Source organism: Phalacrocorax aristotelis, chromosome 17 (genome assembly GCF_949628215.1).
Source record: "Phalacrocorax aristotelis chromosome 17, bGulAri2.1, whole genome shotgun sequence".
Taxonomy (NCBI): Eukaryota; Metazoa; Chordata; class Aves; order Suliformes; family Phalacrocoracidae; genus Phalacrocorax; species Phalacrocorax aristotelis.
The window spans coordinates 9,160,641-9,177,344 of record NC_134292.1 but is presented as its reverse complement, the minus strand read 5'-3'; the positions used below and the strand labels follow the sequence as shown (position 1 = coordinate 9,177,344).

Sequence of the window (16,704 nt, the reverse complement as noted above, 5' to 3'; positions counted from 1 at the left end):
GTGTGAGACTTCCAAAGTCCCTCTTCAAGATCCAGAGGTTGAATTCATTCCAGACCTAGTGTCTCCGCTTTCCTAGTTTCAGACTCACCCTGAAGCACCATACAGCTCCAGGGGCGGCAAGCCCAGCGCGTTGTCCTGAGAGGCACAGGGGTTTGCAGTTGGCATTCAAGGCTCTTGTACTCCGTGGGTTCCAAGACCTGGACTTCCCTGCAGATGCAGCCATCCTCGCAGCCTGTCCTTCAGAAGCTCAGCAGAGCTGAGAGGACATCCAAGGTGCAATGAGCAGGCAAAAGTGTCTAAGAGCTTCTTAGCAGAGCCCTCCATGTCTCTGATCTCCACTGGCATAAGCCCAGTGGTAGATGTCTGCAATTTACTGCAGTCAGTATTTCCCCAGACCTGCCGAGGACCTGACAAGCTGGTGCACCTTCTTAGTAGAGATGCTGAGGGACACATCGCCACTTCAGAAAAGAATGGCGGCTGTGCTTCTTGAGATGTAGGAAGAAATAGCAGGTGGGGTAGGGGGAAGGAAAGAAGGAGCAAGTGTTCAAGCAAATTAGCTTTTTTTATTATTATTTTTTTAAAATCATGCAATATGGGGTGTTTGTGCGAAGGAAAATCTTCAGTAGTAAGGAGACCCCTCACCATAAAGACCTAGGACCTTCTTTCTGGAGTCCACTCCCACTGGGGATTAGTCAAATAAACCATGGTGGAGATGACAAAAACACATTTTTAGAATTGATTTTGTCTGGGAACTGGGTTTCTTTGTGGCTTTGTTATTATTTATCTTTTAAAAAAGAAAAATACAAATGTGGTAGCTGCATGGCAGCTTGTCTGGTTATATTGAAATGGGAATACCTTGTTCTTCTCGGCTTCCCAGAAGTCTTGTGGGCCGGGATGGATGGTGCTCCATCCCTGTAACACAGTAAATTTAGAAACAATGATCATTATATTTGGTTCTCGTTGCTTCTGCTGGGTTTTTCTCTTTGTTTGATATAAGTTGCAAACTCACAGGCTAAAACCAAAAAACCAGAGAGGTTCTGTGACCGGCTCCTCCACCCAAATTCTCCCTTGTGGCACAATCAATGTTTATTTAAGAAAAAATAAATATTCTCAACTCTAGAGAGGCCACAAGATGCTTCTCCCTCCTGTCTCACGCTTGATGCTTCTCAGGATTAGCAAGGATGGGACACAGCGTGGCACTTCAGGGGAGCTGGTTCTGCTGCTAGCTCCCTTCTCTAGCTCATCATCGATGTCCCCCTCTGCATCGTGCTCAGCTGGGTGGGTAAGGAGACTTCCAGCTTCTGTTCAAGCGGACCTTGGGAAGAGGATTTAACCAGAGAGTGCCTGTGATAACAAGGCACTCGACTGCATGACCTACAAGGACCTTTCCAAACCTCAGTTGGGCTCTCTTGCTCTTAATGCAATAAGATGGTGGTAAGGAGGCGAAGGGCTGGAGGACACATCCCCGCTGCTGCGGGCTGAGCTGCCGCTCGCCAGGAGGAAGGAAGGGCTGGCAAGGGATCAGCAAGAACAGCGTGGCCCTGCTGTCTCCCATCACACCCAATTACTGCCTCGGCAGATGGGCTCGTCTGGACAAACTATGGGGCTTGTCTCAGATGGAAGCCATCGAGAGGAGCCCATGTCCTTGTCCTTCCACCTCACCGCTCTGGCTGCCGGTGTTACATGAAATCCACTATTAGGACCGTGCTGTCCCCAGTGATGCTGATGTTTCTGGTCACGAGGGTGGCACAGCATTTGCTCAATAGTGTGGGTCTATTCATCTTAAATGCAGGAGGCGAGCCAGGCATATTGCTTGCTCCAACCCAGAAAACGCTCTCCTGCGAAGCAAAGCAACCCCAAGCTGTCATTGCACCAGCCCTGCCTGCCACGCCGTGTTTTCAGAGATGAGCTTTCCCATGCTCTCTGCGTTGATGGTCGTGCCAATGCTTTTATTTTTGTTCAAGGAGACTCGTAGGGTTGAGAAGTTTTCTAGTCTGGTTTTCTTAACATAAGGGAAGCATTTAAACCTTGCAATCCACTTGAGGAGAAAAAAAGATTTTGTAGTCAAAGAGCTCTGAGAGGCAGCCCCACCTCCTCCAGCTATGTCTCAGCCGAGCCAAGGACAGAAGCTTGTGTTTTCCATGGCACCTGATGAAGAGGCTCTCGTGTTATTCTGCTTGATTTGGCCTGTACTTGCCTAAGGCCAGTTGCTGTCATTTTTCATCTCGAGCTTCTCCAACCCATCTGCACTTCCCCAGGCCATGGGACAGCAAGACACGGAGCCCCATGTGTCAAGACCACTTCTTGGTGACCTCTCTCTAAGAACCAAAATGCCTTGTCCCGTGGATTGCAGATGAGCCTCAGCTGCCTGGGTCCAAGGGCTGATGTGCAAAAATGCCAGCAGCCATCCTCTGCCAGTGTGCACATCAACGCTGGACGCCTCGCCTTTGCTCGTGGTGCAGCATCTGATGGAGAAACAAGCAGGTTTGAGTCCACTACAAAGCGAGCAACCAACCTAGCTCAGGTGCCCAAATCAACCAGTGCGGTGGCTCCGGTTGAGTAATGGACTTTCCAGCTGCTGGAGAAGAACAATCTGCTCGCTGAGGCTCCAGGGAGGGCTTGGAGGACACTGCTGAGAAACCACCGCGGTATCCCCAACTCCTGCCACTTCATCACAAGCCACATGATGAACGTCACCGAGTCCCTGTTCTCTGAGCTGTACGAACACCCCGGAATCGCAATGCTCCGGCAAAAGTTCTTTCCTTTTTAAGCCTTGGGCTCGCAGAGAGAAACGTGATGCTGTGATGTGCGGACTAATTAGATTTAAGAAAAGGAAAGATGTCAAGTGCATGCTCTGTTTTTAAAGCCTGGTCAGAGATGCAACGCGGGTGCTCGCCGCCGGGTCCCCCACGCCGTGGCACGGGCACCGCCACGGGCACTGCCACGCTCAGCCGGCACCGCGCTTTTGTTCCGGAGGAATGTTAACGAGGGGAGGAAGAGGCACAAAGGGGACAGGATTTTCCGTCGAGGCAGAGGCGTTTCTGAGAGCCCCCATGGGTAGGAGCATCGCCAGCCTGTTTGTTTGCTGGGAGAGACGTGGAGGCTACGGCGGCTCCTAATTACCGCTCACCCAGCGTTAATACAGATAAGCACTTGTTTCTGAGATGAAAATCCATCCTTCCAGGAACAATAGTGTGGATGACTGGCTGGGGTTTGTTTCCTTTTACGGGGGAGGACGAGGAAGGATAATTCGCTCCCACCAAAAATGGACTGAATGGGGTTTTCTCTGGGGGACAGACCCAGTGTCTGGAGTCCCAGGGCACGGGGAGCCCGGCACCGCAGGGACAGGCGCCGATGCTCAGCCCAGTTCTCGGGCAGTGCGAAAGCCGTGGGCGAACAGAAGATGTGCTTTTTGGCCTTGGCTCTCCTGTTCTTCTTAGCATGCTCTGATCCTCTTCTGCCTTCACCCCTTTTGCTCCTTGCCATTGCCCAGCAGAGGCAGGGATCCGCAAAGCAAACAGGGATGATGATGCTTTCCAGGCCGCCCCAACCTGGATGTGTCACCAGGGCACACCACCCTCCTCCTGGAGAGCCCAGAGGCTCTGGTGGCCTCCAAGACCCAAACCCGTTCAGTCTTCTCTGAGCCTACAACTGGGTGGCTGCTTTATTTACGAAGTGCTGGAAGGAGGGTTATTGGGGATTTCCGTTTCACTAGCGGTGGAATTTATTAGGCTCTGCTGCCTTTTTACGAAGCTAAAACTTTGCTGTGTATCATCAGCATCTTGAAGCGCTTATGCCTGAGGTACCTGTTTATATAGAGAACACCACGATAGCTGAGGAAACTAATTCAGACAGTGCTGCTTCTGCTTTGCTTTCATTTGCCTCCTTTTTTTTCAAAGTCGCAGCTTTCTACTACTGCAAACAACCTCAAAAGCTGAGATACGAGAAAGAAATGGTGGGGTTTTATCCATCATTTTCATCTGAATACTGCATTTTGTTAAGATAGGCAAAATACTACCGTGATGTTTAAAAAATGTAACTTCAGTGAACTGGAGTGTTAAAAAGTGGATTGAAACCTTTGCACGCCAATCCACATGGGGAACAGCTCTGGAAAACAACAGCAAAAATTACTAGCTCACTTTACTCTCAGAAGCCGGAGACTGCGAAGTATAAGCAAACAGCAACATTGCTAAAGCAATGAGAGAAAATCATAAACCAAACCCTTTTTCTCAAGCTAAGAGTATCCTTAAAAACAAAAAACAAACCCACCATCATCTAACCAGCTGGTTTAAAGAGCAGCACTTTAAAAGGATATATGACACAAGCTCATTAAGCTGAAAGACATTTTCCATTCCAAAATTACTACTAAAAATAACTGTGCTCTTGAACTCCGACCCTTCACTGGGGTACGGACACTTGCCTGCTTTTACATTCACTTGGACAGCCAGTTTGGAGACCTGAATTCCTGCTCTTTCTCTCCAGACTCCTCTTGGTCCTGAGAGATGCTCCGGGAGCCGGGATGGCGCTGGGGGGTGCAGGGGGGCTGCACAGCCATGGCAGGGGGGATCAGGCATGACCACTGCTGTGTCAGTGCAGGAGCTGAGCTCCAAGTCACTCCAGGTTAAAACACAAGGGAACTTTGGTCCCTCTGGACTAAGTGGCTTAGCTGAGCAGCTCCCTGGAGACACGTGGAGGTCTCCGAGCTGCAGACTAGAGTCGGTCCCTGCAACGCTGCAAGTCACCTTGCCCCCAGGTTAAATCCCTCACCTCAACGGCGGTGCAAGGGAGAGGGGAAAAACCAACCCACAAAGACAGGGGAAGAGGAAGAACAATCTCAGGCTGTGAAGTTTAATGAAGTCTTGGAGTCAGAGATCAGGCATGTGACCGGACAGGAGATGCCCTGGATCCTCAGAGCACGACTCTGGATCGCGTCACTGCAGCGGACGGAGGCAAGCTGCAGCTGCACCGTACCCAAGCCACCGCTGTTAGGGTATCTGTGCCTGGATTTAGGAACAATCTTGGGGGTCACTTACGCAGCCTGAGCCGCAGTCGCTGGGGGAGGACAGCCTTCTGGTCTCCAGATGGGCTACGAGTTTCCCGGTGGAGATGCATCAACATCCATTTCACCTGGTTGGCACCAAACGCCACCATCAGTGCTCCGCGGCACGCTCGGGCTGCAGGCTGCAGCTCGGCAAGTGGTAGCCCTGTCAATAAACTGAGCATCCCAGCAGGTCCAGCGGAGACAGTCTGGCTCACGCAAGGAGCCGCTCATGTCCGGAGGCAGCGCTGGGGGAAGGAGAGGCGGGAGACGGAGCGGGGCCAGGCTGCGCTGGTTCCCAACGTCTGCTCCCTGTGAGCCGTCCAAGGGCGGCCGGCGGGAGCATGAGAAAGGGCTCCTCGCTGGTATTTCCTGCTTGCTGTGCGATCCGGCGGCGTTGCCAGCAATGGTGGGGCCGGGGCCTCGTCACAGGAGATACTGATAAACTGCAATGCGAGACCTTGGAGCTTGTAGTCTCTGATGACCCCCTTCACCTCTGAAGTTAACCCCAGCTAATGACTTCCCATACAAGACGCCTTTATCCCAAGACCCTCAGTGTTTACTCCCACCTCTTCACAAGACCTCTGCCTCTCTAACTCAAAGGCAGCTTCCACCTTTTCCCTTTAAAATATAAGGCTGCTGATACACAGACACCTTAGACCCTAATGAGTAACAGATCAAGCAGAGAGAATTATCCTTCTCGATGCAAACAGCCACCCCCACAATAATAATCCCCGCGTTAGTCAAGATCCCTGATGGTAATCTTAATTTTGTTGACTATCCGGTATTTAGTGGGAGACAGAATACAAAAACCAAAGCCTCACACAGCTGGCAGTAATTCATAGGGAAAAAACGCTCCCAGTTGTGTATTTATTATAGCTGCAATACCTCAGAGTCCATATGGCTCATTCACCATGGACATGGCATCAGGATCTTTAAGTGTTTTTAACAGGGAGCAGCAAGAAGAGATGCACACACTAGAAGGAATCCTCCGCTTCTGCAGGCTTTCACCCATTTAAGCCAAGATCCCCAAGACCTGATGCCAAAGCGAAGTCTCGTAGCCCTGAAGCAATCCCGTGTCCTTCCAGCAGTACACCGTGGCCACCCCCTGCCCCCCTCCCAGGGGGCACACTGCCCCGTCTGCCCAGGACCCCTCCCCCCGGGTCTGCTCTTGGCACGTTCACCTGGAGATTCCCCAGGTGTCGGGACCAAACACTTCCAGAGCTCCATCAGCTGCCCAAGAGCTCCTGGTGCCTTTACTCCTTGAAGCCAACTCCTTTCACCCTTCTGGCACAGGTTTTTGGGTATGAACGTGGCCCTCACCCCTCTTCTTCCCAGCACCACTCTGCAGGTCACAGCACTGCTCACCACCACGCGGGATGCCTTATTCTCTCACCAGAGCTATAGTACTTAGTTCAGACGGTTTTACTGTATTTCTACAACATACAAATACCTTTGGGGTACAGGAGAGATACTTCCCCAGCAGGAATCTGCTATGCCTTTATGTAGCTATAAATTAGGTCTCCAGAGCAAGGTATTTTTAGGGAAATGAGGCCCATTACCATCGCTTTCTTACTTAAAAGATGCAACAGTTTACACTAGAGGATAAAAAGCCAGCTATGTTGTAAGTGAGTATTTAGGCAAAAGGAATGAGCAGTGCAGGGTTTAGCCCAAAACTGTTCCCCAAAACAGAGGTGGTGTGGAGGCAGTGGGACTGGTGTAAGGACAAGGACACGGCTCCTGCCTGGCAAGGTGGATGGGCAGCAGCAGTGAGCGGGGAGGGATGCAATGAGAAGGAGACGTTTCGTTGACAAATCAGGTGGATATCACACGTGAAACCTGAGAGCTGCCCAAAGCCAAAGCTTAGCAAGATCCAACTTCTCACTTTCAGGTCTAGGATAACACTAGGACATCTCCAAATCTGCCAGGAGACACTGTGAATTTTTAGGTTTATAACACAAGAGTGCTTTATTTGGGGACTGTGGGAGCTGCTCCAGCTTTCCCTACATGGGGATTATACCCCAAACATCTACTGACTGTCGATACACCAACGTCCTGCTCTTCTCTGAAGCTCTCCTCATGCAATGCCAGCACCAGAAGACCAGCCAGCACTGCCTGAGTGCACTTCTAGAGTCACAGAGATCCCATCTGTCACACTTTTAAATAATTGGCTGATCATTATGAATTCATTTGGTATTCATTGTGATAATGTTAATCAAGATGAATTAATAGAGTCCTCATACTGTATGCGCTCCCTGGGGAATTCCACCACCATTTAGAAATTAATTAATGGACTTATAATTTTAGTGGTGCTGCCCATGCAATCACCGTTAACGGCAGGCATGAAGCAGGTACCCGATCACAGGATGTCAGTGCAGGGTACACAGTTAAAGCATTGCTGCCGATGTTCCCTTCTCTACAGATGTAGGCTGAGATGTTCTAGGGGTCTGAAAGGAAAGCGGGTCTCCAGCTGCTGGTGCAAGGCTCCGGAGGCAATGCCAGGGTGAAGGGATGCTCCACATCTATCTAAACCTACACTTCTCCCCTGCGAAGGAAGTGCTGCTGTTGGGTTCAGCAGGAGCCTTCCTGGCTTCTTTTTGGTCACCTCAGTCTCCCAGGGCTGGATATTAGACTTTACTACCTCCATTTCCTCCTGCCACACAACTCCCATGGGATCCAGCACACTCCATGGCTCTGACCACCCGCAAAGCAGCCAGGGCAATGCCAGCCCCCCGCACATGACGCACCGTGCCTGCACTGTACGGCCCATCTTTAGAGGCATTTTCCGAATGTCTCAATCTCTCTGTTTAAGACTAGAGGTTTTCTCTTTCCTACCAAGCTGGAAATGATGCAAACAGGACAGGAAAGACAGGAGCGAGGCAAGGTCAGAGGATGAGCAGTTGGGAGACCTTGCAACCGCTCCGTGGTGATGGCTCCAAGGAGAAGCTTTGTCACAGAGACACCCTTTAACAAACATGTATTGTTTTGGGTGAGTGTGGGGAAGGGGCCATGAGCACCCCTAGCTCTGCCCGGAGGTGTTCCTTGGAGCTTTCAGCTGTACATTGTGTTTCTGTCAAAAGCAATGCGTTATCATCTCTTCCACTCCCTCCAACCACATGCTCTCTCCAACTAGGTTTCTGCCGACAGCCACATCTGGCAGAGCCGCTGCCTTCTGTGCATCCCATCATTGCTTGGGCCAGAAAGCTTCGCTTCCGAGCACTGAAGCATTAAGCTCTGCAGGGCTGGGGAAGTCCCCTGGGTGCCCTCGCCTCCCAGCCCACTGCAACCCCCTCACACCTCGAGCAGAGGCGGCTTTGACATTTGAAGACTCTGCGCGTTGTGGCTCCTTAGCTAACCCCGTAAATCGAGCGTGGCGGGGTCTGCTCAACACTCGGCCCAGCTCCAGCGCTGCCCTATTTAATCAATGCTCCAGACAAGACTAAGTGCTCTTCAAGGAGACCCGGGCTGGAGCACTGCTCGCCGCTGCAACCAGAGCGACTCGGCAGAGGGGTGGGTTTATTGGCCGGTCAGGGAGGCAAGTGTGGCTCTGAAGATGTAAGGGGAGAAGGCAGCAGAGAACTGAGCGGCACCACGAGGTCATTTCCACATCATGGCTGGCAAAAGCCTGCTCTGCCAGCAGTTTAAAAGAGAGGCAGTCAGCATTTAAAAAGAGCTTATTAAAAAGGCACTATCAGAGAGTTTTAGATCCTAAATTCAAATTCCAGTAAGGGAAGGGCTATCTTTTTGAGACTGAATTTCTTTTTTCCTCCCAGTGAGAAAAAAATCCATTATTGCTACTACTAGGGAATGCTACTGAGAGCAGCCAGTGCTCGGCACCAATGCCCGAGCAGTGGACTCTGATGAGAAGGATGTTAATTCACTGAGTTTCCCTGCCCTTCCCGAGCGAGGTATGCACTACAAACAGCACGCAGCTGGGACACGCGCAGGAGCCTCTCACCTCCCTGGCAGCACAGTGATTAGTAACCAGCGAATTAAATGTGATCTTTATCCTGCCAATGTCCTCATATCAGCTCCAGTTCTCCAGGATGTGACATCCCAGGTTGCACAAAGAAACAAGGGCCGGGCCAGGTGGCAGCATTTGCCACCCAAAATGCACCCAGCAGCAACAGCTTTCGCACCTCTGTTTGACGGGGCTGTGCAGGGAAAGGGAAGAGCTCAGCGTATTTGCTGTCGCTGTCCCAACACCTGGCAGCCGGTGCAAAACGGGGAGTGCAAGTTCCAGGGCAGCAAATGACCTCGTGAGCACTGTCTGCTTTCATTGCCCCCCTGCTCCCTGGCGCTGCGCTCGGTGCCTCTGGGTGCTGGCTCATTCACTGATGTGCAACCATCCATCATGTGAGCACCATTCTGGGACTCAGCGCTGTTTCGGAGCCCATAGGAGGCCCTGGCTGTGGTGCAAATGCAAAATATAAATGAGACGCCTGGTTTTGGCACCCTGGCAAGGCTCGTGCTGGCTTTGCTGCACAAGGTGCTGCCACACTGCCAACAAGCAGGAGCCTCCTAACGAAGGGAAGGTACCCGTGGCACCCGTGGGTGCTCAGGCCAGGCTCTCTCTGCCTTACCTTCTCGCTTCATCCCCATCGCAAGACACTTCTGATAGCGGCAGTACTGGCAGCGGTTGCGCTGGCGCTTGTCGATCAAGCAATCCTTGTTGTCACGGCAGGTGTAGGTGAGGTCTTTCCGCACCGTGCGCTTGAAGAAGCCTTTGCAGCCCTCGCAGCTGTAAACCCCGTAATGTTTACCTGGGGGGGGGGATGCAACTTGGGTTAAAAGGGCTCAAGAGTGTCCTGGGTGCCCCCAGCTTCCCCCTCCGCTCTCCCACCCCACAAAGACCATCAGCTCTTCCCAGGTCCTCTCCCAGGCACATCTGGGGGAAGCAGAGGTTTCTCGGAGCTGTGAGCAGGAACTAAAGAGCAGTCGCTTCGCCTTGCCTTGACTTCCATAAAATCAGGATGCCCTCGGGGGGCTACAACAAGCCTCATAGCCAGGAAAAGCCCTCACCATTTCTTAGCCATACATCAGGGGAGAGACAGCGCAGCAGTGGTACAGGGGGTGCCCCCTGTACCCCCTTCTACCCATCCAGACTCCCCACGCTGGACACATGACGCAGCCTGCTCTGCACCACGCGCCCACCCTCCTTTTCCAGCCCTGGAGCCCGACAGGCGCAGGAGGGGTCCCTAAGGACCTCATAAACCAAATCCAGTGCGACCAGAGCACTTATGGAGCAAAAAGCTTTTAAACAGCATGAGAATAAAGGGAATTAGCACATCTTTATCTCCCACGAGTGGAGACACTCCTTGTGAAGCACATCTTTTTATCTGGTGTGACATGACAAGACCACTACGGATCAAAGGATGGGTAGAGAGACGGACGCTCACTATTGCCTTGTCCTCAGACGGGCTGTGTTGCTCAGGGCTGAGGATGTACCACCACTGCAAAGCAGAGACCTGGGGTCTCCTGGCTTGGGTCAGAGCCTGCCCCAGACCACACAGGCTTGGGGAGGCTGGTCAATAAGGGACTTTTCGTCCCCTCCTCTGAAGGCACAGGTGGCTCCTCTCCCAGTGGAGAGTCCCTGCATGTGCTCGCTGTGCTGTTGGGACCTGGAGAACCACGCAAACCCTCGCCACCCTCTCCCAGGGCATCCACACGCCGCTGTGAGCCCCTCCCAGGGCAGGCACCAGCCTTACCTGAAGATCTGTCCCCGCAGATGGCACATATGTGCTTGGTGAAGGAGGCCATCGTTCCTGAGGGATGTGCTGGCACTTTGAGGACTCCATTGAGCCCCAGGGGTGGCTTAATATCCTCTGAGCTGCTGACAGGGTTCATGGGTGAGTTGAGCTGTCAAGAGAGAAGCACAGTGCTCAGTGGGGGAACGGGGCACATGGATGTGGGGCCGAGCCAGCTCCGCAGCAGGGCTTGCCTGTGCACTCAGACGTGGGGCAGGAGGGCCAAGCAGGGGACAAGCTTCCAACGGGGACACGCACCGCTTAAAACGCCCACCCACAAAGCTGAACCAAGAGGAGGATTTGGGCACATGTGTCCAGTGACCAAAGGCACAAGCGCTCATCTGCTGCCCTGGCATAAAAGCCGCTGTGGCTCTGAGCTGGCAGCAGGATGCCACCGGGTCTCACTGCCGGCACCGGGGCAGAAGAAGCAGCACCCGGCCGGTCCCCCTGTGCACCACCAGGAGCCACGCAGGGCTGGCACCACCCACCCACGAAGGACGCTCCTGCATGGTTTAAAGGGAAGGCAAGTTCCTCCTGCACTGCCAGACCTCTGCCCATGGCGCAGCCCCCACGGCCAGGCGCTCACAAGCCACCCCAGCTTCACGCCGCCTTGGGATGAAGAGCAGGCAAGATGATTTGCAGCGATGGTTCGTGGGAGAGCTGCTGGCTGGGAGCGAGTGCTTGCAGGGATGATGAACGCCAGGACACTCAGGCTTTAGCTCTGCAATTTATAGACATCCTTTTAGCATTATCTCTCCAAAGGAAAGCTTCACAGCAAATAAATAGATCCCAGATGCAATGGGGCCTGGCTTTCCAGAGCTGGCTTGGGTGGGACACTTTTCTGCAACTTCCAGCCTTACAGCAGCCTGTCCGCACACTTCTTCCCTCCCTGGTGAGCTCAGTCCCCAACACTCGGTGCAGAAAGCAGAGAACTGGGTGGAAGCTGTGGCCTGGCATGGCCCTGTGGCACTGGTATTGAGTGAAGGATTCCTCAGTTGACTCCCACACTGCCCTGTGAATAAGGCAGGGCTGTTATTCCCCCATGTACAGAGAGGAACTAAGGCATGGAGACGTAGGGCCGATCCCTCTTGGTAAGGAAGACAAGCGCACAGCAACCCTGCCCAGCCCAGGGCAGGTTCAGGGAGGTCCAGGGGTGGACAGGGGAGCCAGGCTTGGCCAGCTTGGATGCAGCGCCGGCCAGGGCCACTGCGGCTGTCCTCCTGGGGACCAGTCTGCCAGCGACCGTCGCAGAGCCTCCGTCCCTGCCAACTTCTAAATCCAGGTTGGATGCACAGGATTTGTGCTCTGGTTTGTTGTGTTTCTCTGCCCTAATAGAGATACTCGGCAATTGCACTTGTCACAAATGAATTCAGGGGAAGTCCCAGGGCTTGTGATCTGTCAATTAGAGCAGCGCAGCCGTTTCTCTCGCTTTCAAGTCTCCAGGCTGGTGGGGAGTATTTGGCAGGCAGATGACTAATAACCGCAGAACAGAGCAAGGTAAACCCACCCTGGAGAAATGTGATGGATCTGCCTCCCTCTCCTGCCCTGCCTGTGCCAGCTGATGATTCAAAGGCAGCCGGGGCCCAGGGCCACCGAGGGATATGCTCCTGGGCTTTAGCTGCTCTTTGGTTACACTGTGAAAGGGCAGAGAGGGGAGGGACGAGCGGGTCCCCAGGCAGGGGCACCTCTCTTCGGGATCTGTGGGTCCCCAGGCACAGAGCCGCTCTCTGTGCTACCCTGCGAGCAGGGGCTGCCAGTACCGTTGCAGCACACCCCTCCATCGCTTCGGGGTCACCAGCTCCAGCAGTTCCTCCCAGTGCACCTTCTGGGGAACGGAGCCGTTTCCCAGGTGCAGCTGGTAGCTATGGCCCATGTCACACTGTGTCACCGGCCCCTGCCACATGGCAGCGAGGGCAGAAGCCAGCGGCTGCCTGCTGAGGATAAGCCTTTCACCACCTCTTCCCCCAGCCCCAGCAGCCCATGGACTCTGCCCAAGCAGCCTTCCGAGACCATCTCAGGGGTGACGATGGGCAGAGCAAGATGTGGCAAGCGCTATGCACTGCCCCTGCACCAGCCCAGGAGGAACGCGGGGTCCCACCACCCTCCGCAGCCCCGTGCCGCAGCAGGATGCCCCAGTCAGAGCTGAGTCAGCCGCGGGCTGGGGTGGGGGAAGTCACTGGTTCCCCTCACAGCGCCAGCCTGAAACCTCAGCAGAAGTACCATGTGCACCCTGGGGTTCCCACACCGCCCTGGCGCCTGGCCTGTGCCTTCCCCTCCCCGCTGGCGGCTGCTGAGCAGAACCGGCAGCATGTGCAGGCAGGGAGGAGGCAGAAGGGGAGGCAGCGGCCCCCCCGCCTTGGCACATCACTTCTGCTCCGGGCCAGGACAACTCTGGCTCAGCAAGTGAGTGAGGATGAGGGAGGAACCAGTGCTCTGCTTCCCCAGTGATGCCGGGACTCCTTGGTTCCTCTCCCTTCCCTGTTCAGTTCATTGCACTGGGGACCAAATCCTGTCCCTCTGGCAAGCAGAGCTTTAGTCCTCCTCCCATCCACCAGTCCCCAAGGCACCCTTACATACAGCATTGTGCAAAAGCAGAGAGTGGCTCTGGAAAAGCCTAATCCAGCGTCTGATCTCTCCCCACTCGCCCCCCAGGCGCCCCGAGCTGCTGCCAGCGATGCCTGGGGCAGCTGTGCTGGCACAGCCCTGCGTGGAAAGTCCCCCCCCTCGCAGTTCTTCCTGAAAATCCTGCTTTTTTTCCTGTTTACCCAGAATTTTTAGGTAAGATGGTTTAAATATGTGTTAAATCCCAGTAAGCAGCAGAGCTGCTAGGTCTAGCCTCACAGTCCAGCTGGGACCTCGCTCACCACTGCAAACCACCTCTGCATTCAGCTGGCTCCTGCCAGCATCCCCTCCCTGCAGGGGTCTGGGGGCTCCCTGGGTGCTGGGACCCTGCAGCAGGACACCCTACCTCGTGCCCTGATTTTGGGGCTGCGTTCAGAAGCTGTGTGAGGTCCCAGAAAGTATACAGTGCTGGAGGGAGGGTGCTTTGAGCATCCTCCAGCGCTGGCACCAAGAGCTGCTGGCTCCTTGCCTTCACCGGACCAAACGGGAGAGGGAAAGCACCCCGGCTTTCGGGAGCCTGGTGGCTCCTTCCCACCCCGGTGCTGGCAGGAGCTGCGGTGGAGGGGTCCCACCCTGCAGGACCCACCACACCTCGCGCTCCCCATGCCCTTCTGCTCTGCTGGCCTTCCAGAGGCGACGAGGCATGGCCTGATGGAAAGTGGCATCTGCCATCTGATTCAAACCACCTTCCATCAGTGCCATCCCCACCCGGCGACGGGGGCCGCACGCCTCATTACCCCCGGAGCTTTGCCGACTGGTGCAGTGGTGCAGGGGGCTGCGCTCCCCTCCGAGCATCGGCCCGCTGCCTGCCTGCACCCTCCTCCTCCTCCCGTGCTCCTCCGCAGGCCCAGGTAGGCGCCTCTGCCCGCTGCAGGGACAGGGTGGCGACAGGGACCTAATGCGCCCAGACAGGGAGCAGATGGCAGGAGCCATTAGGCTGAAGACCTCCTAACTGTCACCTCTAGGAAAACCACTTAAGACAAGTCCCTGAACAAAGGACGGGTGCTTGCACCGTGCCGAGAGAGGGCTGGAGCTGCCGTGCTACTAGCTTGCTCCCCGGCACCATCTGACCATGCTCTCAATTCCCCTTTCTGCCCTGTGGCTGCGTTTTATTTTGGTTCCCCTGGCTCGCCAGACCCTAAAGCAAACCGCGCCTTATCATTGACACTGGGGGTGCACCGCCCCTTCTCGGTTTCCTCCCCGGCTTGCGGCTCACCCCTGCATTGCTTCACATCCCCCCTTCCCACTCCTTCCCCACCATTTTGGCACTCTTGCTGCTAATTTTGCTCTGGCCGCCTATTCCCAGGCACCGATTCAGTTCCCCTTCCCTGGGCCACGGGATGGGAGGCAGCATGTCCACCCCACTCATCCCCCGCACTGGGCTGCGGGATGCATGTCCCCGCACATCTACAGGGCTCATGGGCTGGATCCTGCTTGGGAGAAGCCCGTCAAAAGGCAAATAAAGCTGCCACCTCTCCAGCTGACACAGGGATGCTGGGTCCTGGGGAAGCTGCCGGGGGTCCCCAGGGACGGGACTCAGCACAGCACAGCCCTCCCCAGCCCCAGATAGAAAGACCTGTTATCTCTAGAAATAAATCAAGCCAATATTTAAAAATAAAGGTGCCGGCAGGTGCTTGACTCCCAGAGACAGCCTGGAATAAATAAACCCACAGCAAGTGGCAGGTGGTGGCCAATTCCTTAATCTGCCCTTTTACTAAACATACACGGTGTGAGCAGCCAGCAACAGGTGGCAGGGGCTGGCCAGCGCACCCCGATCTTGCTATTTTTAAAAAGAGCTTATCTCTCCATAGTTGGAGGTTTTTTACATAATCTTCAGCCAGCAATCGGCAGTCCTTCCCCTGCGAGGAGAAAGGGGCAGCAGGCAGGGGACCCCTCGGTGCGTGCCATGGGGGCTGCGGGCTGGCCTCGGAGGGGACGTGCCAGTTGCCGGGGAGGGGACAGGACTGCTTGGGGAAGAAGCACGGGGTGCAGAGAGTCCTAGGGTGACTCTGGCTCCTACCAGAGCTACACCAGCCCCCAGGTGACCCAGGGGTAGTCACCGCTCCTCTTTCACCCCCAGCATAGGGATGGACAGGGCAGGACCGGAGAGAACAAGCAATGGGAGATGATGGATGGCCATACTCCAGCTGTGCTGGTCTCCCGTAGCCCACCCAGGGCAGCCCCAAAGCCTCTGGCCAGAGGAGCAGGATGCCTCTGACTTCGTTTCCCCCTTGGGCTTCTCCTTTTTGCCACCCTTTGGCACCTGCCTGTGCTGCCTGCAATGGATTTTATCTCCCTATGCTTGCCTGGCCAGCGCAGCCTTCTGCGAGCTGGGATTTGCAGTGGGGATACCAGAGCCGGGTCTGGATCAGGAACCCATGGAGGTGGCTTTCCCCTCGCTAAACAGGCAGCAGCAACGTCCCCATCACCTCCCCCTTACCTGCGGGCTGCTGGTGCCGAATCCCAGGCTGGGGGTGGAGGGGACAGACATCGAGTGCGGGCCCATGGGGGAGCTGATGACGGAGAACGGAGGTCCCATGCCGTTGATGGGCGAGCTCAGGGTGCTGATGGGCGAGTGGAGCTGGCCCGGGGAGCCCAGTGAGGAGCCGATGCCTGGCCCGATGGACGGGTGGAGGGATGGGGTGGCCATGGGGCCCCGGCTCGTGGGAGAGTTCAGGGATGTGGAATTCACTTGGTTGGAGAAATCTGTAAGAGAGGAAAGAAAGACACAGGGCTGAGTCTCCTGCCTAGGACAGGCTCTGACACATCGCGACAGCAAGCCCTGAGCAGCAGCCCCCTGCTCCTCACCCTGCCAAGGGGCTGCTTTTCAATCTGCCCCCAAAATTCCCAATGCATTCATCTTTCAAACCCACCTTCTGGTGGAGCATCTACACAGGCGTTACGACAGGCATGGAGAGCGTTTCCACCTCGAGAGCCAGTCGTCACCGCCCTCCTCCACCTCGCTCACCCGCTGTACCCCAGCTCTAAACACTGCTGCGGAGGCAGCATCACTGCAGCGGCTGATGCACAGGTAGAAACCCCACCATGGGAGGGGACAGATGCCCTCCATGCTACAGGATAATTCAGACTTATCACAGCATCGCAGGGCCAGACCATGCGTGGGGAGCATGAAGGGGCCGCGTGCCCTGCAGCAACCCCACGTTGCAGCAGTGGGGAGGGCGGTTTGGTGGCGAGAGCGTGTTTGTGCGTTGCATGGGTGGTTTGTGTGTCCATCCAGGGCACGCGTGTGCGATGGGGAAGTCGGTGCGTGTCAGCAAGGAGGAACATGCCTGCCTG

General features: G+C 55.1%; 1 protein-coding gene across 4 annotated transcripts in view; it reads right to left on the bottom strand.

Annotated features, from left to right (window-relative positions):
* Positions 1 to 16,704, bottom strand: part of RXRA (retinoid X receptor alpha) — a 124,639-nt gene that overhangs the window by 27,681 nt on the left and 80,254 nt on the right. For all 4 annotated transcript variants that reach the window (XM_075112366.1, XM_075112368.1, XM_075112365.1 and 1 more), the window contains 3 exons: positions 15,848 to 16,113; positions 10,747 to 10,897; positions 9,622 to 9,801 (listed from right to left, as the gene is read on the bottom strand). In XM_075112366.1, coding sequence (XP_074968467.1) covers positions 9,622 to 9,801; positions 10,747 to 10,897; positions 15,848 to 16,113 — 597 coding nt within the window. Of the gene's footprint in view, positions 1 to 9,621; positions 9,802 to 10,746; positions 10,898 to 15,847; positions 16,114 to 16,704 lie in introns of those variants that run through there.